Genomic DNA, 26,219 nt, shown 5'->3' with positions numbered 1-26,219 from the left:
ACCTCTTGCTGAGTGCATGATCTGGATTGCATGGGCTGTTTGAGGGTAGGAAGGGATCATTATGGTGGTGGGCAAATGGCTCTGCCTCTGGGAAGCTGACCTTCAAGTCTCTAAGACTGCAGGTATTATTTGCACCTACCTGGGAGTAAACACAGTCAGTATTACTCAGTGCTTAAAGTGGGGGTGAGTGGGGAGGAAGGAAGTGGGATGGTTTCATTTCAAATTAAGCCCAACTCTTAGCCTGTGGCTCATTCGCCATTTTTATAACCACGCAAACCTCGTGGTGCTCCAAACGTTGTTGGACTACAACTCACATCATCACTGCCCATCAGCCATTCTGGCTGGGATAGATCGGAGTTCAACAGCATTTGGCAGGGTTGTAGGTTCTCTACCCCTAATGTGATCTATTTGCCAATTAAGCCTGACTTTGTAGATTATAGTCCGTTATAAACCATAACCAAGAAAAGAGAGTTACTACATGAAGTCAAAATCATGAATGAACGTACAGTCGTACCTTGGATCCCGAACGCCTTGCGACTTGAACGTTTTGGCTCCCGAACGCCGCATACCAGGAAATGCGTGTTCCTGTTTGCGAATGTTTTTTGGAACCTGAACGTCCATTGTGGGTTCCGTGGCTTCTGATTGGCTGCAGGAGCTTCCTGCAGCCAATCGGAAGCTGCGCCTTGGTTTCTGAACATTTTGGAAGTCGAACAGACTTCCGGAACAGATTCCATTCGACTTCCAAAGTACAACTGTAATTCATTCAAGAACTGGAAGAGGCAGCAGGCAGGTGGGCACTTAGAAAGACAGCTTTCTCTTCCCCTAAGGTGCAAGACTGCACCCCCAAGGTTGGTTTGGGAAGTGGTGTGAACACAAGGTTAGCCACAACCCTCATCTATCCTGTTGTTTCCTATGAAATACTCCATACTGATGCATTTTCACCAAAGTCATTCTTAATCCGCATTGAGAAGAAGAACGGCCAACTGTGTTTTAAGCCGGCATAGTGCTCACAGCCTAACCCTGGCAGAGGCTCTGCTGGGATGGGCTTCAGTTGTTTGAGAAAGAAGGTTCTGTCTTTGCAACTGCCTGCCTCTCCCAGCTCCAGCCCGGGTCAAATGGCTTTTAGCAATATTGATGTAATCCTGTTCTGTACAGTATCCCTGGGATGGGAAGGGTTAGGAACAGGATGGCACTATCTGTGAGTACGCATGCATATAGGATTGTGTTGCACAAGCGTTGTGCGTTGGAGAGACGCAGCAAGCAGCCTACCCGTCCACCAGTCCCTGCTGAACGATAAGGCGCTGGGTGTCTTCTCTAGAAATGTGTCCGTGGAACCACGGCTGGGTTCTGTGGATGGCTGTGGAGGGAATGGAAAGAGCTTTCTTTCAGAAACTCAGCCTTGATCGGAGTGTTAAGAATGTACTGGTATTTGTTGCAATTGCAACCCCTAGTCTCTGCAATGAGGGTTGCTGGGGTTCAAGATAACTGGAAAACCCATCCCTTCGTCCTAGACATGTGGGGCTGGCCAGGATTATTTGGCACTGGCAGATAGAGCAAAGCAGCATTTACATCCTCAGCAGCCTTGCGTACTCCTTCTTATCACTTCATATGAGCCAACATTGGGTCAAGCTCCATGGCTATGCTGTAGCTCAGATGAAACCATATAAATCTGCACATGTGCAGAGACACACTTATCCAGCTTGCTCCTTCACATGTTCAACGTTTCATGCAATGGAATTTATAGATGGTGGCACAGCCAAATGAAGAGTCGATTTAGGGCAGAATTGTTGAATTGGAAGGGACCGTGAGGGTAATCCAACCCTCTGCAATGCCAGAATCTTTTTGCCCAACATCAAATCCACGACTCTGAGACTAAGAGTCTCGAGCTCCACAGACTGAGCTATCCTTGCCCCCCTTCTTGAACCTCTGCTATCAACCGTTCACCGGCTGTTATACTACATTTTCAAACAAAGAAGGGGTTGTGTTTTACGCCAGTGATCTGCGACAGGCGAGAGGGCCATAGCTCAGTGCCAGAGCACGCAGAAGGTCCCAGCTTCAATCCTTGGCATTTCCAGGTAGGACTGGGAGAGATGGCCTGTCTGGGGAACTGCCGCTAGTCAGTTGTAGGCGATACTGTGCTGGTTGGAGCCGAAGGCAGCAGCTCCAAGTGGTTGGAGCACAAGGCAGCGCCCAGGGTCTCTCGGTACTCACCAGCACTGAATGAGGAGCTCTGGAACGGGGTGGGCAGGCTGTATCGGTGTGTCGTCTTCTTCTGAAGCATGGTGGGGAAAACAGTGGAGGTTGTTTCAGGTATGTTAAGCTTGCCATGTTAATTATCATTTCCCTGTTCCATATAGGAGTGCCCCCCCCAAATAGCAATACATTTGTTTATGTTAAATTCCAAATTTGGACGGGTGGTCATGCCAGCAGTCTGCTGCAGCACAAAGAACAAAGAGTATTGTGGCACTGGCAGCTAAAAACCACCTCCTAGGGAAGAAGCCCCATTGAGCTTGGAGGGACGAACAAGATTTAATGGAGGAGCGGCATAAGTTGTTGTGGGCCAGAGTTGCCTTCATTGGATGCATCTGACAAGGCGGGCTCTGGTCCACAGCAGCTCGGTAACTGCAATTCAATAGCCTCCGAGGTGCCGTAAATTTTCTCACCTTTAGTTGTCTACCCACAAGTTGCTACTGCAACAGCACCAAGGGATGGATACCATCATACAACCCAAAACAATAAAACATTTCCATTTCCTTATTATGTTACAAAAATTGGGCAAAAATGCAGTTTGGGGGGAGGCAACAACTATACCCTTAAAAAGGTAGACGTACCAACAAAAGGCTACTTATGTGTGCATCAGAACAAGTTTGGTGTCTCCTACTGTAAGTGGATGCATAATAATTCCCATTGTCATAAAAATTCCAAAATCTCAATCGGAAATATGACTCAGTTAAGGAGGCAGTCAAGACAGGAGTCAAGAAGGATGGAACAAAATTTTCCCATTCTGTATAATTGCATGATTAATCTGTCCCTGGTTCTCACTTGACATGGTAAACCTGTGTCTGGATGTACCATTTCAGAGTACAGGTGGCAGAATACTCCTCTATTTAAAAAAAAGTTCCTTGTACATAGAAATCTTAGCATATCTGGGAGAACGGTTCCAGTTTAGCCTTCTCTGTAACACACTACTTTTCTATATGCCCACCTAGAGTTTTAGGGTCTGCTTCTTTAAGGAACCAAACCTTTCCTCTGTGAACCTTGCATTCCAGCCCAGCTTTCCATCATCACCAAATGAGGATGGGAAAAGATGAGAGGCTGCTGGTGTTTAAACCCTCCGTTGTGGGTGCAAAACATGTGCAAAACTCCTCAGCCTATTTTCTAGATCAACCTCCCCCAACCTGCTACCCTCCAGATGTTTTAGACGAAAACCTCCATCAGCCAGCATGGAGAAGATAAGCACTGTAGTCCAAAACACCCGGAAGGCATTGGATTGGGGGAGGCTATTCTAGACCTACTTGTCCCAAGACAATCCACAATCCTGCTATGGAACTCAGCTTTATCTATCTTTGCTATCTAATCTGCCTGGCGCTCTGTGGTGGGTACTTTTTTCTGCATGGAGAGCAGCTATCCCACACTGGCTCTCCACATGGGTGGAGCTCAAACTGGAGTTTAAGAGGCCGCCCCATGTAATACCTGATTAAATAAATTCGCCCAACATGGTGATCCCCATTCCCCAACTAACCACCATTCTCCCTGTGATCTCTAAGTAGGAACCAAACAGCAGACTCACCCTCCATGCTTGAGCCTCCTCCAAAGCGACTGACAGAACCTCGTTGGGATTCTCAATCACTCGGCCCGTACAACCCGAGAAGTCCATGGCCACCAAGGTGTTATCCGACACGCTCCGCTATGGGATTGTTTTTTTTTTTTTTAGAAAGGGTTCAGCAACAGATCTCTACAATAATAATAAGTGACCGGTCCCAAATGGCAGCATGCAAATCGTAATTCAGTTTCTAAAATGATGTGTTTAATCATGTTTTGACGAATATCTCCGGGCCAGGAAATGACAGAGTCAAAAACACATACACAAGAGCCAGTGAAAAGCAAATTAATAATACCTGAAATAGAAGAACATAACCTGCCAATTAAAATAAATAAATCCTTCTATTTCCAGTGCGGGGGAGGAAGGCTTGCAATCCTGGGGAGTCTCCAATGGGAGAGTATTCTAGATTTAGTGCCTTCTTTTTGCTGTCATGTCTTGGTACAGATTGGTTATTACTGACAGCTCATAGTTGAATTTAAGGATCGTAAAGTATCACAAAGCAGATAGGGATCCTTTGGGGCTGAATGTTGGGGTTGCCCTCTGTTGGCACACCAAATTAGCTCCTGGCAGGAGATGTTCTTATCTAGCCTTAAAGGCCCAAGGCAAATGCTCAAGTGTATAAAAATACACCCATCAGGGAAAGTGCAGGAAAAACCCCACATATTAGTGAAAGCAACATATAAAAATGTTTTGTGTTGGGGAAAACTGTTAGGAAAAACACCTATCTTAAGCAAAATTGCACATCTTAAGCAAAAACGCGTCCATTCGGAGAAATGTGCAGTGTACGAATTTGTGTGCAGGCTTCTGAAACCAATTTCCAAGCGGATGTGGAATGAAACTTAGGACTGGGAAAATCAGAAACGGAAATTGACAGGGAGGTGTGTCCATCCTCACTCTACAGACATTATGTTTGCCTTTATCCACTGATAATGAAAATCTCTGAAACACCATCATAGCAGGTAGCTTACCAGGGGTACAGGCCCGATCCACGCTGTTTCTCTTTGCCGTGCGTGACACTGCTGGTAGTTTCGGTAGAGCTGTATGCCATACTGCGGAAAAGGGGAATAGCTGGGTCTGAACATTGGTATGTCAAAGTTCAAATCCCAATTAAGAGGCCAACTTGATGCGACATTAAATGGGTATTTGTATTTAACATGTACAGTTTTTAGGGTTTTTTAGTACAAATAGAAACTTGGCGGTGGGCAGGCTAATTAGTATTTGTAGCAAGGTAAAGGACTCCTGGATGGTTAAGTCCAGTCAAAGGCAACTATGGGGTTGTGGTGCTCATCACGCTTTCAGGGCAAGGGAGCTGGCGTTTGTCCACAGACAGCTTTCCGGGTCGTGTGGCCAGCATGACTAAACCGCTTCTGGTGCAATGGGTCACCGTGACGGAAACCGGAGTGCAGAGAAACACCATTTATCTGCCTGCCACAGCGGTACCTATTTATCTACTTGCACTGGCATGCTTTCGAACTGCTAAATTGGCAGGAGCTGGGACAGAGCAACAGGAGCTCACCCCATCATGGGGATTTGAACCGTCAACCTTCCGATCTGCAAGCCCAAGAGGCTCAGTGGTTTAGACCACAGCATGACCTTCACCCCTGTATTTGTAACAGACAAGGAGCAAGGAGCATAACTATTCCTTCTAATTCTGCAATCCTGATGAAAACCATTCCTTTAAAGTGGCTCTTTGCACTGAGGAGGAATCTTCTATGGACGTCATATTTTAGAAGAGTTCCCTGTACCTTAAAGAGGCGGAAGGCAGCCATCCAACACGTGCGACTTTGCTCGTCTTCGCTGCAGAAGAGTTTCAGGCCTTTGGCCCCACTTCGCGCCTTGCATGGCTGCAGAGGTAAGAGCAATAATCACATGCAGGAAATGATGGTCAAAGGCTGCCCCACCCAACCATTTTTTGAAAGGTGCCATAACTCATTTGCTCTAGGGATGAGCCCTGACCCACAGAACCCACTCCCCATCTGGATCAACCAAATCGAGAGATTAAGTAATTAAATTCTCCAAAAGTATACATCCACCGAGTCTGCATTTCTGCATAATTCGCTATTCTGATTTACTGTTCCGGCTTTCCTTTATTCTAATCAACCTCCATTGGGGCTCTGTCTGTCCCTTCTCTGCTCTGGGCTTGGCTGGAAAAAGCAATCAATCCCAACACAGGGACACAGCAAGATAACCCACCCTCAGGGGATGGTACCTGCCACATCTCTGCATGAGTTAGTGCTCTGGATTTGCCTCTTTCCCATTTCGAGGCATGCTCAGAAAAGTGATTCATGCAGAAATAGGAGGGAGGGATCCTGGGATGGTGGGCACAGATTATACACACACACACATGCTGGAAGTAAGCTTGTCAGGTGTAAGAGTGACATGTGTCTCCAATTTTGTTATTTTTTAAATAAGTGTGCCTCAGTTATCACACTTGTGTGAAACACTGGTGTATAGTCAAGATTAAAATATTTGACTGTATTGATTTAAAATCATTGTGTGTGTGTACAGGTATCTTGATAATCTTGAAAGGCTGTGGTAAAGTTTGATTTTGCATATCTACCCAAGACATCTCATTGCTTGGTCTAACCATGGATATATTTTAAGCGTACCATATTGTATTACCACCGGGCACTTCTCTTTATGCCAATTAAATGAGTGCTTTTCACTCTTCTTACCTTGATGCAAAAGCCATATTCTGTAGGGGTGCTGTACTGCTTTTTGCCTTGGGTGATGTAGTAGATATTGGATTCGTTTATGTCGACACAATACTGTAGATGTCGGGGGTCCTGGCATGAGGAAGACCAAGAACAGAAGAAGTGTGAAGCTGTGCTCCACAGCATGAGGGTCTACCCCACCCACCCTGACTTCTCAGTTGCCTGCTGAGGTAGGTACCAGGTATGTTCTGTATATGTGTGGTCACATTAGCCTAAAGGAAGAATTTAGCATCCAGATTACACTAGGACAGAGGTTTTCAACCTTTTTGAGTGCATGGCTCCCTTAACCAACTACATTTTTTCTGTGGCACCCCTGTGAGGCTCAGGAGCCCAGTTATGTCACCCCTTGCCTGCAGAGCTGGCAACCTCTCGCCCTTGTGGAGGGTTCCCTCAGCCTCCCTCTCCTCTCCCCTCTCCTTGGGAATTCTCTGGGCAGCTACTGCTGCTGCTGCTGCCATCCCTGGTCTCTGAGCTGCCCCCACACCAAAGAGAGGTGCTTCCCAGAGGCACCATTGGCCTGCAGGGCTTATAGCCAGGGCTGCTGCAATAAACAGCTGTGCAAGCCTTTGGGAAGCAGAGATGCGAGAGGGCATTAGAGGAGGGAGGGAAGGAAGGAAAGAAGGAAAGAAAGAAAGAAAGAAAGAAAGAAAGAAAGAAAGAAAGAAAGAAAGGGACAGAGACAAGTGTTGCCCACAGCACCCCTGACCATCATTCAAGGCACACTACGGTGCCACAGCACATGGGTTGAAAACCACTGTGCTAGGCCAAGCACAGAATTTAGCATAGGTCAAGGATAGGTATTGTAGGATATCCTCCAGATATTGTAGGATTCCAACTCCCATCAGCGCCAACCAGCATAGTCAGGGATAATAGAAACTATCTGGAGGGACTCCCCCTTTCCCCCAGGACCATTATTCCTCCATGAATGTAGGAAGTGGATATTTAGCAAATTTCTGGGGGTTAAAGAATTTTCTTCTTGGCTTAAATGCAAAGGCTTTTCTTCTCTCTCTCTCTCTCTCTCTCTCTCTCTCTCTCTCTCTCTCTCATAACAAAGCCACCATTGACTGAGAGGGCAGTTATCTTTTATCTAAGAGCATCCTTAGGAACAATGGTAGGTCAAGATGTAGCATCACTCCCCTGGCATTCTTTCCCAGGTGGGAAGGTTTTCCCCAAGGTGTGGAAGGCTTTTTGAAAAACAAAAAGCTCTCAGCCAACTCATGCTTAAGACAAAAATTCTTGAACTTAGCCAGGCCTCCAAAGATTAATCCAATCTTCGGGGGATATCGTCACACCCACACACACAGCCCTTGACATTTGCAAAAATCACTTGGCTAAATACTTCACCCCAGCACTAACTAATATAAATTCGTTGTGAATAAGAAAGAAGTCAGCAATTCAGAACTCATCGCAGCCTTAAATTCAATAGGTGACCATAGACAAGCCACTATCTCTCAACCTGTGCCTTCCCCCTATGTGTAATATGCGGGAAAATAATACAAGCCTGCCTTACAAAGGTGTTGTAAGGATTGTTGCTCTAAGGTGGGCGAAGGGCTGGGGAAATCATTACTGAGTATTCTACTCAGGTTCAATAATTTCTCTTTCTGTGGTGCATAACTTAGATTCATTTAACTGCAGACACCAAGAAAAATGGAAGGGCGTGGATTTTGCTTCCGGTAGTTTGCAGTCTGTATGGCACTTTTTGCTTTTGGCAAAACACATCCTAAGCCATTGGTCTTGGTATCAAGCTTCATGCTGCCATTTAGACCGCCCGGTGGTTCAGGTGTTTCTGTCTCCTTGACAGCTGCTGTTCTTTCCGATAGAGCGCAGCAATATTGCCCTGACAGGCTGCAAACAGGACTGGATGACTGAACTAAAACACCAACCCCTCCACCCACACAATGCACACCGCTTACCTTTGATGTGCCTTTGCTTGAGTAATAGAGCCCAGAGCGCCGTAGGGAGAAGTAAAACCTTTTCCATACTTTGCGTCCAACTTCTTTCAGGTGCATGAACCCTTGGATTTCGGGGCAGCTTCCTGAATTCAGCACATTCTGAAAGAGGCAGTCAGTTAAAAAAAGGATGGCAAGAGTAGACAAGTGGTATCGCCAATGCTGCTGGCAGCTCATGTTGGCAGCAACAACTAGCCCTCCAGTTTAGGGCACAGCTGTGTGGGAGACACTCAGGAGTGCAGCCCTGGGGATACAGAAGACCCCAGCAACATCTCCTGGCTGCCTAGTGTTTCCCAGTGGAATTGTGCTAGGCATAAGAGCATGGCCACCCAAGAACAGTGCTTTATCCTTCTGGAAATAAATGAAGACGTGGGAATGGGAGCAGGTCTGAATGGGTAGAGGAAAGGAAGCAGATGGGTTTTGTACCTGTATAAGTTCTGAATGGGACATGCCCTTGTTGGCTGCATCCAGGCAGCTGGAAACCATGGCCTCAGGGAACAGTGACTGCTACAATGGAGAAGAAAAGAAAGGGGTGAGACCTCCAAAACTAAACAGAGATATTTGGCTGTCACATACAGTATTGGTGTTTCTAGTGCCAAAAGAGGGGAAATGCTCTCAATGCTATTTTTTTTTTAAGGTAAAAATAAGGACAAGTTTATTATCCTCATAATTGCAGAGAGAGGGAGAGGGAGGGAGAGAGAGAGAGAGAGTTGTTTCTCTCCCTCTCTTTAAAATTTTCTTGCACCCGTTCTATAACACTGATAACTCTATAACACCTAATATAACACAGATAAAGATTCAATATCAAAATAATGTGCTCTCTAGCCTAAGATCCTAAAGGGAAGGGAAGTAGGAAGTAAAAAGTTGCTGTCCTCTCCCTCCCTCCTCCCTATAAAGTCATATAATTTCTAATGGTTATTGCAACAAATACTTATGGTCACCAATCTAAGCAATACACGCCACTATACATCATTTCATGGCTGCAATATTTGTAATCATTTTGGTATACACACTTTGACACAACTTAGTTAATATATTCAGAAACGTTTATCTGAGTGTTTATAGTTGTTTTATTTTTACGTAATTGTTGATGTCATGTGCTCTAATGTAAACATAGATATATCTTGATGCAACCAAACTGTTGAAAAGATGAAAATGAAAAACTCTGTTATAAAAAATAAATAAGGTGGGGAGGTTGAAGCACATATCCCTGTGCTTCTTCAGCAACGGAAAGGTAAAGGGTAAAGGAACCCCTGACCGTTAGGTCCAGTCGTGTACAACTCTGGGGTTGCGGCGCTCATTTCGCTCTATAGGCCGAGAGAGCCGGTGTTTGTCCGCAGACAGCTTCTAGGTCATGTGGCCAGCATGACTAAGCCACTTCTGGCGAACCAGAGCAGCGCACAGAAATGCCGTTTACCTTCCTGCCAGAGCGGTACCTATTTATCTACTTACACTTCGTGCTTTCGAACTGCTAGGTTGGCAGGAGCTGGGACTGAACAACGGGAGCTCACCCCATTCAAACCGCTGACCTTCTGATCAGCAAGCCCTGGGCTCTGTGGTTTAACCTACAGTGGTCTGAATAAGGTTTCTGAGTTTGTTTGGCTGAACGTACTTAGAAACCTTCCTACAATCAGAAACCCTGCTTTATTGGGATTCCCAGTTATGGGGTGACTTCTGTGCAAGTTCAGCTGAGCACATGCAGAGGCCCCCTTCAGACCTTCGAACTCAGCACCCAAGGTTGAAAGCTGCCTGGTGCTTCTTCCCAGCTCTGATCAGTCCCAGCCAGCATTGCCAGAGATCAGGGATGATGGCAGTTGCTGAGGGCTTTTAATGTCTGACCAGGGATCTTGATGATGATGATGATGATGATAGGACCCCACCCATTTGACTGGGATATCCCAGCCACACCAGGCGGCTTCCAGCGTATATAGAAACATTATTTTTGTAGTTGTGAAGCAGAACATCCCAAAATATAAAATGTCATGTACTTTTTACATTATCAGTTGGTATAATAAGATATGTTTCATATTTGAAAACTAAAATAAAAAAAGTTTCTGTTGTATCTTACAGCCAGAGATATAAATTCAAGTAATGCAGAAATGTTTTTTTGTGTGTTTTTGGGAGGGGGGCTATTTGGTTGTTGTTTTCTTCAGTCCCGTGCTGGGGCTCCGCTCGCCTGATTTCCCCCCTTACGAGGGTCAATCAGGAGCGGAGACAGCACGTCTGGGACCCACGAAGCCGTCGGTCCACGGGACGCTCTTCCCGTGGCTTTAAGGGACCCGTGGCGCAGGCACGGAGATCCCTATCGCCTAACGGAGGACGGAGCCGTCGGACTCCCGTCCGCCATTGACTCGGCACCAAACCGGAAGTGCAGGAAGCTTCCTTTTAATGCTGGAAGGAAAGACTGGCCTCCCCTCCTGGCTTTATGGTCCATTCCACTTACTGGCGAGCTCTTGAACAGCTCATACTTTGCGTAGTTCTTCCGGAAGACAAACCTGCTGTCACCCCCAACAGGCCATGTGGCCTGAACCTCCACCACAGACTCATGATCTTCCAGGCACCGCTCTGGCAAAATAAGAGCAGAGAGAGATTAAAACAAAAAAAATGCAATTTTGGTTTAAGAACCTATTTAGCATCTCATTTTCTATTCTATGCTGACCCAATATGGAGAACAGCTCCAGTAAAGGATATTAAGCATGCTAGTTAATATAACATTCCTTGCACACAGGGGAAAAAAAGTGTGTCTGTTCCACCCCGTATTCATCATGAGCAGTTTGTTTCTTTTCTGCTGCAGTTCACCTTCTGATAAAAACTTCATTGCCCTTTCTCACTGACCACTGTGGTGAAATGCTTTACAATTATTTATGTTATTATTACGCTATTTCAAACCGCAAAGGAAACACAATGCAAACCAGAAAGGGGACCACCACCAATCACATACCATCATGCATTGTTTCTGGACTGAAAACAACATCTAATACTGATAGCATTCCTTGTATTCCTTTCTGTTCTTGGCATGGGACGAATAAACAAACATGGGCAATTTCTGCTCCCATTTCTGCTTTCAGAATTCTTCCACATCCCTAATCCTAACACTGTCATGATGCCCTCTAATAATAAATGTGTGTGAGAGAGCACGTGTTTATACACACAAACACAGACTGCCTGGCCCTCTCAATCCTGGTTTTAAGGAGACCCCTCCGTTCCTCACCTAGAGCCAAGTGCTGGTAGACCTCCACTAGGGACCAGCACTCATCATGCAAAGCGTGAGTCTTCTGGACAAGCATCTCACAGACGTGACGAGCCGTGGTCCCTGCTGTGACCTCCAGCGAGCGGCAAGTGCCATCTTCACTGTAGACCTTCACAACCTGTGGGGGAGAAAGCGAGCAGAGGTTAAGAGGGGAGGGAGAGAAGCACAAATAGTGAAGGATGGTTCCAGACCTATGAGCATATCCCCTGGGGATGGCCAGTGGCTTAGATGGCTTAAGAGAGGTCTAGCAGGGGCCATTATCCTTGATAGGTAAATAGCAAAGGGAGACTGCCTTGCTTTCATGTCCTGCTTGTGGACGTCCTGGGCACCTCTGACTGGCTGCTGTTGGAAGCAGGACACTGGCCTAGATGGACCCTTGGTCTGTTCCAGGAAGTTACTTAAGAACTATTAGAACATAAATTCTTTTAATAGTTGTTAAGCACACCCTTAGTGGATGGATTTTCACAGGCGGCAAGGGTACATGCAATATCTCTGTTCTCAGTTCCTAGAGTCCTTTCTATAAGTCAGTTACATTCAGTATGAGACACTGCTGTCATAGACATTGTGAGGTTTGTGGGGGGGGGGGAGGAGGAGTGAATTGGGGAGAGCTATTAAAAGGATTTTGTGCTCACAAATATTTGCCACAGAACCCTTGCATGTTGTAGAGCAGGAGTGGGGAACCTCGGACTCCTGAAGCATCTGCTTTGGCTACTGTTGGAAACAGGATACTGACCTCCTTTGACTGCAATGATCTTACATTCTTAGTCCGCTGGAGATTATCTCTCCTTAACCCAACTATTCCACAAGAGGGAGCAAACCAATTGCTCAAGTAAAACAACTGAGTCAATCGTATTGTTGTGAGTTTGGATCCAGCTAGTGTTAAAAGTAAACCAAAGCTTCCCATTCTTGGAATAGCCAAGTCAGCCTCCTAGTGAGGTGACAGCCTGGGTAACGGGCCATTAAGGAGAACACCGGAAGGGGCTCTGTGGGAGATGGCAAATGGGCAGGGACGGCTCCTTCAACTCCAGGTAGTTAGAAGGGAAAAGCCAGCATTGAGAGCAGAGAGTTGCAGTGTTGAGAGATAAAAGCAAAGCAGCAAGCTGGAAAGCAAGAGAGAAAGAACAAGGCTCGATTTCAGTCTGAATCCAAGCCTGCGGCTGTGGGAGAAACAATACCCTTTTGGAGTGTTAATGCCGTGAACCCCTCCATGGTAGGCTCAGGTTGTATATATGAGTGTGTAAATAAACCATATATCCTAAAGACACCACAGTCTCTGCTGTGCCTCATTCTGAAGGAAGCATGAACCCCAAGGAAACGCCTGGAACTCCCACTCAGAGATTGGGGTGGTGTGTGACAAGATTACAGGACTTTGTGCTACATTTATTAAATGAGAGTTATCGGAGCTGTGCCACATCCTGTCCACTGAAATATAGCCCAACTCTCTATTCCAGGCATGGGCATCTAATGGTGAGAGGGAAATGCACTCTGCACATCTTAAATACATTTTCTCTATTACTATTGCTTCATAAATACATGGTATTCAAAATAGGCTCTAGGGCTGAGCCTCCTCTTCTATTATTAGGCAACAATTGATTCCCCAGACCTTCTGGGGCAGAGGAGTTACATGGCTAGACATCTGTCTGAATCACAGCAGGGTTTATTGTTTGTTTTAGAGTGGGCACAGACTGTACTTATTGCATTTCTTGGCCGTTTCACATTTGACTCACTGTTTACAATGTCCTTCCTCTATACCTATGTGGGTATAGACACAGACGCACCTGCTGACGCAGGGCAACACTACATGCACCTGATGAAGCTGACTCCATTCCACCACAATCAACCTGTTAGTTTTTAAGGTGCCACAAACCTTTGTTGGTTTACCAGTGGGGCTTCTGTTCTGGTTGTTGCAGAATTTGCCTCTTCCTTTTCCTAAGCTCGTTTCATGGGGAAGGTGGCAAATAATGGAATAGCCAACTTTGTTTTTAAATGAAAGCTAGTGCTTTTGCTGGCTCCTAACAAAAGGCCTGGGGCTACATGAATATTCATTTAGGTCTAGATTCTGTTCAGAGGTATAGAAACTGGGTCCTCTTTTTGCCTCCATCTAATTCAGGTGTGCAGAACCTCAGGCCTGCCAAAATAGGACATCCCTGCATCCAATCAGAGGCAGTAATGGCTTCTGCAATTCCAGGATGTTGTGGCGGGACAATTGAGGGATACGGGCTAAGCCTCTTTATCTCACTCTTTGGGCTCTCGCAAGGCCACATTCCCTAAGCCTTTGAGCTGAAAAAGGTCCCCTGCCCCTGACCTAAGCCAAAGTGGAAGGGTTTACAAGTCACCACTTGGCTCCTTTCTCCCTTGTTTCAACCAGCCTCCCCAGGCCATGAAAAGGTCTTTATTTTTTTCAATCAATACAGATCCTCTTCCCACCTTCCCACCTGTCGGAGCTGATGCAGTGCTGTGACAATAGCTGCAGCCATCCTGATATTTGGGGGACTGGGAGAGGCTACTTGAGGAGAGTGTGCGTGCTACCTTCATGCCCCCACCTCCCCAATAGACAAATAACATTTGTGAGTGCCTGGCTTAAAGGTTCAGCCAACATGTGTAAGCACCACCCATGCAGCAGGACCTTGCTCATGATGCAGTGGATAGCGCAAGAGGGATTTGTGGCTATGCCGGCATGCCAACAATGCGAGTGCATGGGCCAAGGGCTCCATTTAAAGAAGGACTGCACAACCCAGACACATCTAATAGGACCTATCATCTGTTAGGGCAGCACGTCCCCGAGGGTCAGTTGCTTTCTTTCCAGAAAAAGGAGATAACCCAAGGCCAGACTGACCTGGCTGCTACATTGGAATGGAAACTTGCAAATGAATGCCATCAATCATGCGCAGGAGGATCATGGGAAAAGAGGAGCTAAGCTGGACTTTGGATTAATTTACCATCTATGCTGGTCCAAGCTATGCTGCTTCAATGTTCCGGAGGAATTTCCACAGGCTGAGATGAGACAAGAGCGACTGGGTTTGAAATTTACTATGTGTTTTGGAAAGTTGCTTGTTCACTGTGCATTTAGGCACCTCTTTTTTTAAAAAAAAAAATTACACCGTGTTAAATCTAACGGCAGCTCTTCATATCTTAACGCACTCCACTTTTGAGATGACAGAGAGGTAAAGCTGACCTGCTTAGGGAAGACTGTGGGAAAGTAATTGGTCTTTAAACACCTATGCTCTCCCGCTCCCTGACCAGCGCCAAGCACCCTGGCTGGAATCCCAGGGGAAGGATTAGGAGGCCCCATCATGAACAGTAGGCACCCCGTCTTCAGATGAAAGGCAAAGGAGTGTTGGTTGTCAATCTCCACATAAACACTTTAACAGTAATCTCAGGCTGGGCTGCCAGTAAATCTGGAAACTGGCAAAGATTCTGAGAGCCTTTAAATACCAGACAGAAGGATGAACAAGACCTCTTCAGAGAAAAGGCTGATAATTACTCTCGTATGGCTCCTCTGAAGATGGCAAGGTTGCGACAGTCCTTTGTGCCTTTTGCAATTCGTCCAACAGGAAGTTAATAACTTTTTAAAAGTTATTAATTTGGTCCTGCCCAATTTTATCCTCACAACAACTGTGTAAAATAGGTTAGATTGAGAGAAAGTGAAGGGCCCAAAGTTACCCAGTGAGCTTCCTGGCCGAGTGCAGATTTGAACCCTAGACTCGCAGGTCCTAGCCCAATGCACTAATCACTACACCATCCTGGCTCTCTCACCCTGCTACAATGGGGTTTGCTCTGAAGGAAGTGTGTATAGATATATAGCAGGAGAGAGACTCAACTCAACTCATTTTATTTCGGCTTTAAGCCCATAAACACAATAACCAAAAACAGAAACAGAACATCACGGACTGGTTTACAATTACTAACAATAAAATAGCTTTAAAAATACTCAGCTGAGTAGAATATGATAAAAGTTAAATTAAAATTTCAAACTGTATATAGCAAACCATTGCGTTTCTTAAGTGTCAGGACTGAGGTCAGAAATTTTGCCATATGTAAAGTTACAATCGGGTCTGTGTCTTGCAACAGAGGATAGATATATAGCTATTATCTTCTATTGGTGTCTACTGGTAAATTGCTGCTGCTCTTTTAAGCCTTCTCTTATTATTATTTTGTTCTTTATCGTGAGCCGTCGTAAGAGCCCAAGTTTGAGCTGGAGGGCAGGATATTAAATCGCATAAATACATAAATTGATTCTTTTTCAAGAAAATGCATCAAGCGCAGGTAAACCACGAGATAACACAGAAGTAGTTTGCCTGTTTGTCTTGCTCTCTAGTCTCCTATCAGCTCCTTTGTATACTGTGCACAAAAATGAACATCCATGTTTTCCTCAGTCAGACACTGCTGGGTGCAGGTGAAAAGCATCTGTGTTGGCCTTTGATAGAAACTGCAAGAGGCATCAGGTGGATTGAAAAACTTCCCAGGCAGCTGGAAACCTCCTGTCCCATAATTGCAGGCTCCCAGCGGAGGCCCAGAGGCTAGCCAAACAAAACCTGAAACCTTGGCAACAGTCCCCATGGGAACCAGCCTTGCCCCATCGTGCCTGGTTAACTCACAAGTCCTCATTTCTAACTCTTATTACTCTCTGGCTCTTCTTGTCCGTAGTTTGGGGGAAAGTGTTTGATTCTCAGCTCTTAGAAGAGGCTGAAAAGCCTAATGCAAGGCCAGCTCGTACAGGATTGCTACCCAAAGCAAGAATTAATTTGGCTGCCGCTACCACAGAATCACCAGAAGCGGCTTAGTCACGCTGGCCACATGACCCGGAAGCTGTATGGCGGCTCCCTTGGCCAGTAATGCAAGATGAGCGACGCAACTCCAGAGTCAGCCACGACTGGACCTAATGGTCAGGGTCCCTTTACCTTTACCACAGAATCTGGTTGTGTTAAGAAGGGGGAGGAAACGTTGTGTTTCCTTCATTGCGACCCCTTTTCTCCAGAGAGGAAAAATCAGTACCCACGGCCTTGTGGGATAAATTCAGGAGAAGAAAAGGCTACACAAATCTGGAGTCCGTAAGGTGGTTGGTTGGATGGTGTCTTGTATGCCTTCTCCCGGCAACTCCTACAGCCAAGTTGGTGCCAAATGTATTGCTTTCCTTTCTTTTGCACCACATCAACAAGGCCAAGAGGGAGGCCCTGTTGTCTGGGCAGTCCAGGACCTACATACATACAGCCTAGGCTTGCAATAAATGGAAATGAAGGGAAGGGGATGCAATTGAGGAAATGGGGTGAAGTGGGGGAGTGACAACAGCAACTCTTATACCCTACTGAATGTTTTCCAGCGCAGTCCAGGGTCAGAGTTATCATTAGGCCAACTTAGGCAGCTGCCAAGGGCCCAGACCTTGGAGTAGCACAGTACTGACCTTTGAGGGGCACAGTTTTATACAGATTGTTCAAAATGATTTGTGTGTGAAAACATTTGTTTTAGTATTTGAGAAAGATAATCAAAGATTGCCTTATTGCTCATCCTTGCAATTTGAAACAACTTTGCCAGTTTCGAGTTATGTGCAGTTTGTTTGTTTTTCTACAAAACATGTGTTGTTTGAAAACTGAAGTGAGTGATTTTGTGGGATGGGGTGCAAGTAGTTAACCTTGCCTGGCTGAGCCCTACCTAATGGACAGGAGCAGGAGACAATGGCAACGGGTTCTTCAAGTCGTTCAGTCACCATTAACCCTCTTCATATTTTGGTTGGGTTTTGTACTCTTTTTGTACTCAAGTCAGTGTATTGAAAGGAACCCCATGGTGGGGAGGAGATGGGGGCACAACGTATCTCTGGGCAAACCCTGCACAGCCTCTGTAAAACCACAAGCCCCTGCCCTTCATCTAAGATGTTTGCAGTCTCATTGTGGAAAGGAAAACACCCTCTGCACATTCTCAGGGGCCCTCTCAATGATTTCACATGAAGCTAGCTGGCTGTGCAAGTGCCCCACCACCACCACCAAAAGAGAAAGCTTCTAGTACCATGCCTTAGCAAACCCTGTGTCAAATTTAAGCCCTGTTCTGATTGCCCTCCATCCTGAAACGTAAATAGGCACACTTACATGGGAACCTCCTTCTCGTGGTGAGCCTGGTCCCAAGGAGGAGTTGCTGAGGATGGGCGAGTTGGAGGGGCTGCAGAGTTCTGGGAAAGGGTTTGGGATGGAGGGCAAAGATAAGGCACGCTGTTGCTGTTGCTGCTCCTCCTCTTTCAGCTTTCTAAAGGAAAGAGAAGGACATCAGAAGGATTATCATGCAGGCCTGAAGTACCGTATCCTCATAAAGGGGGAAGAGTGAGATTTCTGGGTTAGTGAGTAAAGCCTATTTGTTCAAGAGAAAGTCTGAAACCCTTATGTACTTTGGAGATCTAGGTCCAGGGCTAGATCTACAGATATTCAAATTCAGTATCTAGGCAATCCAAATCCTGAATAAAGTAAACAAATCCACCGAATTTGAATGACTGCTCTTTATTTTGCACAAACTGTATTCTGGTTCTGTTGAATATGGGGAAGGATAATGGGCTGCATTAGCCCATCAGATAATGAGCTAGGTCTCCCCTCGCCCACAACCACTTGAGATCTTATTCAGCCACCTTTCTGAGATTTCATAAGGCATTCTCCATATACTTAGAAACCTGCTTTTTAAACAAGAAAGCAAACGTTCTCATGAAGCTGAACTGTGCACTCATTTACCCATAATTTTTTTTGCACCTTTTTAACACGTTCCCAATCCACAGCCAAAGATACAGGTGGATATTTCAATTCAGTGTGTCAGATCCAGTCCACACCCTTACCAGCCTCTGGCACTAAGCATTGCATTTGCTGGGCAAAGGGCCCGAGCCAGCCTCAGAAAAGTCACTCAACTCAGCAATCTTGCTGTGCTCCATCTCACCATGGCACTGGCCCCTCGAGCAGGGAAGGAAGCTAATGATTAACTCCAATGCACGTTGCCTTTTCCTGCCAGTGCATACCACGTACAGGCAGTTAGTCCGAAATCTGTCTGGCACAGCACGCCAAACTTTTTATGTGTGCACAGCCGTGATGGAGCCTGAAAGACTGCATGTCAACAGTGCTGTGGAGGTATCCTCTGTGAGACAAGCCTTGGAGGCACATAAGGAGAGGCTGCTGAATCAGAGTAATGCCCATCTCAGCATCCAGTTCTTGCAGCGGCCGAACAGCCTTCTTAGAGAAGCTGCTCAGAGTGGCTTTTGTGAGATCCCAAGTGGTCTTGCTTCCAGGAATTACTTAAGCCCAGCCTTCAGCTTCAGAGATGAAATGATGCTGGGTACCTTCAGACTGGAGATAAGAGAATCTCCCTACTTTCAATCCTGCCCACCTATATGTGTGTGTGTGTGTGTGTGTGCACGCGTGCGCACACACACATATGCATGCAATTCTTATTGAAACCCTCTTGGCTTCTCTCAGAATTTCTCAATGCTTCCCCTGAGGGGAAGCCACTAAACCAAGTCTGGATTTTGCTCAGGGCTTCAAATTTCTGGGACAGAATGTCTGACCTAGATTCATCCTATCAAGCTGCTTGTCCACTGCAAGTCTATTCAAGCCCCTCTTTCCTATCATGTCACAGGAGGAAGCTCACACTTTGTCTGGAAGCAGTGATCCCCTGCTTCTACTGTGATCACACACTACTAATGAATTTCACCGTGAATGAAATCAGTAATCCATCTTCCTGTTTTGTAGTCTTGCTTTGCAAAGAAAACAGCCTGCAGGTTACCTGCACGACTTCTTTCCCTGCTCCTGACTGAGGTGGGAACTGTGCCTCGGAGCACAGTCAGTTTCTTAAAAGAGGAACGCCAGGTTTCAAGGACTCCTGGAAACGTGTGTCTCCTACTCCCAGGTAGGCGGACTGTGACTCCTCAGTAATGAGGGAAATCAACTCAGTTCATGCCCAGAGATCCTCACACCTGTATTTGTCTTGTTCCAGGGCTGAACGTCAGCTCAGATTGAGCCATGCACTCTGCACACGTCCAGAGATAAAAAGAAATCAGCTCAGAACTTCTCATTTTTAAACACAAAATAATCACAGGGGGCGATGGTTGGAGTTTCCCACAATTCCTGGCTCCATCTCCACGTACCTATTGGCTTGGATGAGCAGAGGCTGAGAGCGCTTGACAACATCTCCTCCGGTCAGAAGACTGGCTTGTTCACCGTTACAGAGAGGGTTGCTGTTTGAAAGGGGCCTACTGTTGTCCGATTCCAGGCCATCCTCATAAACGTTGTCCAAAGTGCTGTTGATGTTGTTTTGGAGAGTTCCCAGGTCCATGTCATTATCTGTAGCAAACGAGAGGAGACCCCCCATTACTTGGCTAAATATCCCTTTCATTTTTTTCATTTTTTTGCCTATCCGTCTTTCCACGTTAGGTGAAATCAAGAGCCAGCAAAACATCCAAATTTGACAAGATCCCTAGGCGGAGCTAAACCAAAAACAATTTGCAGAGCTTAAGTCTGAACCAGTTTTTCCACAGCTGTTACTCTGGACATCTTGTATTTATGGTTACATGTACTTGAAAGGAGATGTGAAAGTGCACTGTTTGAAATGACACATTGCTGGGCCTCCAAATTTATTCAAAGGAACAAAATTAGAAATTCAGGCAGTGCTGCCTCGTGTGTGTGTGTGTGTGTGTGTGTGTGTGTGTGTTGGGGCAGGGCTTCAGACGTGGTGGCCCCTGCTCGGTGGATGACCATTACTCCTCCTTGTGACGGGAGTAATTCCCCGTTGTTGCTGCCACCAGCTCACTCACTTTAGGAGCTTGTGGGCAAGCGAGTGTGCCTGGCGAGGAGGAACAACAGAAACTGTTTGCTGCTCCTTGCTCACTCTCCTGCCCTCTCCTTCAGGGCAGTGGTGGGGACTCAGCACAGCCACTGCACAGAGGAAGTGACCAGGTGAGCAAGCAGGAGTGGCCCCTCAGCATCAACGTCTGTGTATGAGCGAGTGGTAATGGTGACAGATGCAATGGCGAGTAAGTGACAGGAGCAGCAAATAGCAGAGGGATCTGGTGAGTGATGGGCCATTCAGAGGCATGGAGACCTCAGCAGCTGCCCCAAAGGGTTCCAACCTGAACATGTTCTTCTTGTTCCCCATCTCCTGAGTAAAATTTACAATAGGGGAAACCAGAAGCATTTTTATTAGGAATTACAGGTACCGATATACCAAAGGAGCAGAAAAGACTACTCATGAATGGAACAACGGCCACCCGGATGTTATTAGCCCAGAACTGGAAAGAAGATAAAGTCCCTACCAGGGGGACTTCCGGTTTGGTGCCGAGTCAATGGCGGACGGGAGTCCGACGGCTCCGTCCTCCGCAAGGCTTTAGGGACTACCGTGCCTGCGCCACGGATCCCTTAAAGCCACGGGAAGAGCGTCCCGTGGACTGCCTGCTTCGTGGGTCCCAGACGTGTCGTCTCCGCTCCCGTTTGACCCTCGTAAGGGGGGAAATCGGGCGAGCGAAGCTCCGACACGGGACTGAAGAAGCGTCTGCCTTCGGAGGATCAAAGCAGCGATCCCGCCAGACCCGAGCACCCGGCACTTCCGACATAGAAACTTCCAAAGAAACTCTGTAAGTAAAAGTTTTTGGACTGTTTGAAAAGTTTCGAGCACACTGCTTGCAGAGGAAACTTTAAAAGGAAGCCTGTTCCCTTTGAACTGCTTGTGCGAGCTTGGTAGCGCTAAAAGATTAAAGCCGCGAGTAACGGAAAAGTTTTGCGAACTCTGCCAAACTTTTTAAAAGTTGATTAAAAGTTGTTTTATGGATGATTTGAGACTCAGGAATAGTGGATATGGCAAAAGAAGACACCGCTCGCCCTCAGGACTAGGATTCCGGGTCAGTAGCGGGCTGCAAAATACGGTTGCCATTTCTTTTTCCTGGATACTGTTTCAGTGACTGTTTACCAGTGGAGACTCTTTGACTTTGGTAGCCAGATACAAGTTATTTTAAGGACCCGGTGGTAACACTGCAAGTGAGAAACAGTTACTGACTTGGGCTATTTAAAATAGACTCTTCTTGGCTTTAAGGAATGTATAATTTTGGGAAAATTTGAACTCTTTGCCTAAAAGTTGGATTACTGGACTGGTGTGGGCTCCTGGCTCAGCAGCCTCTTTGTTCTCAGAAGCTAGCTGCAGGCCACCTGGTGTTTACTTTTGGGACTGTTGGTCTTCTGCTGTGAATGTCTGAGACAGTTACCACAGCAACTGGAGTGACCTTGAGATTACAGCTACAGAGCCCACAGGGAATGGAACTTAGATCTAAAGGAACTGGCTCTGAAAAAAGAAAAGGCTCTGTTTCCTTAACTCTTCAGGAACAAATGGAGAAATTGGTTGTTAGCGTGGCAGAAATTGCAGCAGGTTTGAACAGTGTCACCGAAAGGTTGAAGCAAACACAAGAATCAGTGAACACTATTGGTGCATCAGTGAATACAACAGTTAACTCTGCAATAGAAAAACTCCAAGCTGACATAAAAGCCGATATTAAAAATTCTACTGAGACTTTGGAAAAATCAATTGGGCAAATTGAGGAGAATGTAAGAAAGAACAGAGAAGAAATTAATAAAATAGGGCTTGAGGTGACTACTCTGAAAAAAGACTCAGAGGAAATTAAAGTGGTCAGAGAAAAAATAAAAAAGGTGGAGGAAAAATTGGACAATATAGACTTGGAGCAGATAGAGAATATTGGAACACGACAGAGAACTGTTGAAGAATCTCTTGCTTTTCTGCAACTACATCAGAGAGAAGGAAACATAAGAATAAGGGGTCTTCCAGAATTGGAAGGGGAAGACCTAAAAGCCTATATTGTGCAACAATTCTCAACATATTGGGAATTAGAAGAGGTAAACGTCTCAGCACGCATAGTGAAGGCCTTCAGATTTGGACCTAGAGGCTCCAGAGGAAAGAAAAGCACCAAAACAGTCAGTGACTGTTTGCTTGTGCTACACGATAGACACGACAGAGACTTTTTTCTGGACTTACACTACAGAAACAACCTGGTGGTACAGCAGAACAAAGTAATTTTCTATAAGGATATCCCCAAATTTTTTTTGGATAAAAGAGCTCCTTATAACGATTTGGTGACTGAGTTAAGAAGAAGAAAGATCTCCTTCAGTTGGGAGTTTCCAGAAGGCCTGGCATTTACGTTTGAAGGGAAAAAGGTAAGAATAAGGTCCTTGGCGGAGAAGCAAAAGTTCTTGGACAAGCATCTGGAACACTTTAAAGGGACTCCATTGGATCCAGCACAGTTCTACAAGTTTCCAGAAGTATTCCCACCACCGTCGGGACTACCAGGACCAAGCCAGGACCCACCACCGTCGGGACAACCAGGACCAAGCCAGGATCCAGAACAAGACAAGAAAGGACAGGCAACTGGAGGAGAAGAATAAACAAAGAAATGGCGCTCAAGTTAATGACTTGGAATGTTCGGGGATTGAATCAGAGACCAAAGAGACGCAGAGTGTTTTATAGCATTGAAAAGAAGAATTTGGACATAATATGTTTACAGGAAACCCACATAGCCCGCCGTCATAGAAGATTATTACAGAATAAAAAATTAGGCCAAGAGTTTATATCATCGGACAAGGTCAAGAAGAGAGGAGTAGTGATTTACGCAAAGGAGAAATATAGCCCAAGACAGCTATTTAAAGATGAAGAAGGGAGATACATCGCAATTGAAATTAACGTACAAGGCGAAAAAATTTTGATTCTGGGACTTTATGCACCAAATGATGGAAAGTCGATTTTCTACAAAAAAGTACATGACCTGCTGCTGGACTATTTGGATTATAAGGTAGTTTGCCTGGGAGATTTTAATGGGGCAGTTTCCACATTAATGGACAGATCTCAAAGAACTAAATTAACCAACGACGGGAAACTCCCAAAGACTTTTTTTTGAAATGGTAGACAACTTGAATTTGGTGGACTCCTGGAGATTAAAAAACCCAAGAGAAACAGAGGCAACGTATTTTAGTGAATCTCAGCAGTCATGGTCGAGGATAGACTACATCTGGATTTCGAATGAATTGGCTCCAAAAATACAAAAGGCAGAAATTGGTCCCAAAACATTTTCAGACCATAATCCGGTACAGTTAAACCTAAAAATGATTTCCAAGGATTCTTTCAGATGGAGAATGGATGACGCATTGATGAGGGATACCAAGCTAGTGGAAAGAGCAGCGAAGAAGATGAAAGAATATTTTCAAATCAACTGGAGTTCAGAAGTGGAGAAAAGGATTGCCTGGGATGCAAGTAAAGCGGTAATGAGAGGATTCCTCATAAGTGAAAAAGCAAAAAAGAAGAAACAACAAAATGCAGAAATGGAGAGATTGTTGAAATTAATCAAAGAAAAGGAAAAAGAATTAAGAGGACATCCCAGATGTATCAAAATTCAAAAAGAAATTAAATACTTGCAATCCCAATATGCGAATATTATGAATCAGGATATTGAATGGAAAGTGAAAATGATGAAACAAAGAACATTTGAATCTGCTAATAAATGTGGAAAACTACTGGCTTGGCAACTAAAGAAAAGACAAAAGGCAAATGTCATCAGCAATTTGGTAGTAAATGGAAAAAACGTAGAGAAACCGGAGGAAATCAGATGGTGTTTTCAGAGATTTTACAAGCAACTGTACAAGGAGGAGAAGATAGATGAAGCAGAGATAGACCGATTTCTGGAAAAGAATGGATTGCAAAAAGTCCCAGAGGAAAAACTAACAACCCTCAACCACCCAATATCGACACAAGAGATAGAAGATGCAATAAACAATATGCAAATGGGGAAGGCCCCAGGACCGGATGGATTAACAGCAAAATATTATAAGACATTGAAAGATTGGCTATCGCAGCCGTTAAGAGAAATTTGCAATAAAATACTAGAAGGAGATAGGGCACCAGAGACGTGGAAAGAAGCCTTTATCACACTGATTCCAAAACCAGACACAGATAAGACTCTAATGAAAAATTACCGTCCAATATCCCTCTTGAATGTGGATTATAAAATTTTCGCAAATGTTTTGGCTACAAGGCTGAAAAGAGTGCTGAAAGACTATATACATAGAGACCAAGCAGGTTTCTTGCCAGGAAGACAAATAAGTAATAACACGAGAATTATTGTGGACATTTTAGAAAAACTGGAGAGAGACATAAACACAGGTGCGGCACTATTGTTTGTTGATGCAGAGAAAGCATTTGATAAAGTATCTTGGATATTTATGAAAAAGAATTTGGAAAAGATGGGAGTTGGCGAAAAATTCTTAAATGGCATCAAGGCCATTTACACAGAACAAAGAGCAAAAATAATAGTAAACAGTGTGATATCGGAGGAGATTGAAGTTGAGAAAGGAACAAGACAAGGGTGCCCTATCTCCCCTTTACTTTTTATTACGGTCCTGGAAGTCCTCCTAAATATGATCCGAAAAGACAAACAGACAAAAGGAATTAGAGTGGGAGAGAAAGAATACAAACTACGCGCCTTCGCAGACGATTTGATGCTATCCCTGCAGGAACCGGAAAGCAGTGTCCCCAGAGCTTTGGAACTAATTGAACAATTTGGACTTGTAGCTGGCTTCAAATTAAATAAGCAGAAAACCAAAGTTTTAGGTAAAAATTTGAGTGCAGAACAGATTCAAAGAATACAAGAAGGCACTGGCCTCAACTTTGTTAAATCTGTAAAATATCTAGGTATCAATCTCACAACCAAGAATTTGAACCTGTACAAGGATAATTATGAAAAACTGTGGATGGAGATAAAGAAGGATATGGAAATATGGACAAGATTAAAACTGTCGTTAATGGGAAGAATAGCTGTGATAAAAATGAATGTCCTACCAAGGATGCTGTTTTTATTCCAAGCCATACCAATTTTGGATAAATTGGATTGCTTTAAGAAATGGCAAAAGGATTTATCAAAGTTTATATGGCAGGGCAAAAAGCCAAGAATTAAGTTTAAGATTCTAACAGACTCTAAAGAGAGAGGAGGCTTTGTCCTGCCGGACTTAAGACTTTATTTCGAAGCAGCGGCCTTTTGCTGGCTAAAGGATTGGTTTAAGCTAGAGAACGTTGATGTGTTGGACTTGGAAGGACATGATAATATGTTTGGGTGGCATGCATACCTTTGGTATGACAAGGTTAAGATCCACAGAACTTTTAAGTCTCATATAGTTAGAAAATCCTTGTATCAGGTCTGGACTAGATATAAAGACTTGTTAGAGAGAAAGACCCCTAGATGGATCTCTCCAGTGGAGGCCAAGGCCTATAAGAGACCGAACATGTCTGCAAACTGGTTAAGATATATGGACATATTGCAGCAGGAAGGGGACTCTTTTAAGCTAAAAAGCTACGATCAGGTGAAAAGTCAGGTCCCCGACTGGCTGCACTATCATCAGGTATATGAAACATTTAAGATGGACAAAAAAGTTGGTTTTCAAGTAGAAAAATCAAAACTGGAAACAGAACTGATAGAATCG

The 26,219-nt window shown here is 45.0% G+C and overlaps 1 protein-coding gene across 5 annotated transcripts in view; it reads right to left on the bottom strand.

The window, feature by feature from the left end:
* GRB7 (growth factor receptor bound protein 7) overlaps positions 1-26,219 on the bottom strand; it is an 83,713-nt gene that overhangs the window by 1,278 nt on the left and 56,216 nt on the right. For all 5 annotated transcript variants that reach the window (XM_033168837.1, XM_033168836.1, XM_033168838.1 and 2 more), the window contains 12 exons: positions 19,844-20,039; positions 17,817-17,970; positions 11,698-11,854; positions 10,930-11,051; positions 8,913-8,993; positions 8,451-8,588; positions 6,499-6,609; positions 5,569-5,667; positions 4,792-4,872; positions 3,791-3,907; positions 2,212-2,272; positions 1,270-1,357 (listed from right to left, as the gene is read on the bottom strand). In XM_033168837.1, coding sequence (XP_033024728.1) covers positions 1,270-1,357; positions 2,212-2,272; positions 3,791-3,907; positions 4,792-4,872; positions 5,569-5,667; positions 6,499-6,609; positions 8,451-8,588; positions 8,913-8,993; positions 10,930-11,051; positions 11,698-11,854; positions 17,817-17,970; positions 19,844-20,031 — 1,397 coding nt within the window. In that variant the 5' untranslated portion in view covers positions 20,032-20,039. The remainder of the gene's footprint in view (positions 1-1,269; positions 1,358-2,211; positions 2,273-3,790; positions 3,908-4,791; positions 4,873-5,568; positions 5,668-6,498; positions 6,610-8,450; positions 8,589-8,912; positions 8,994-10,929; positions 11,052-11,697; positions 11,855-17,816; positions 17,971-19,843; positions 20,040-26,219) is intronic.

Source organism: Lacerta agilis, chromosome 14 (genome assembly GCF_009819535.1).
Source record: "Lacerta agilis isolate rLacAgi1 chromosome 14, rLacAgi1.pri, whole genome shotgun sequence".
In the NCBI taxonomy this organism is placed as follows: domain Eukaryota; kingdom Metazoa; phylum Chordata; class Lepidosauria; order Squamata; family Lacertidae; genus Lacerta; species Lacerta agilis.
This window is presented reverse-complemented; position numbering and strand designations above follow the sequence as displayed.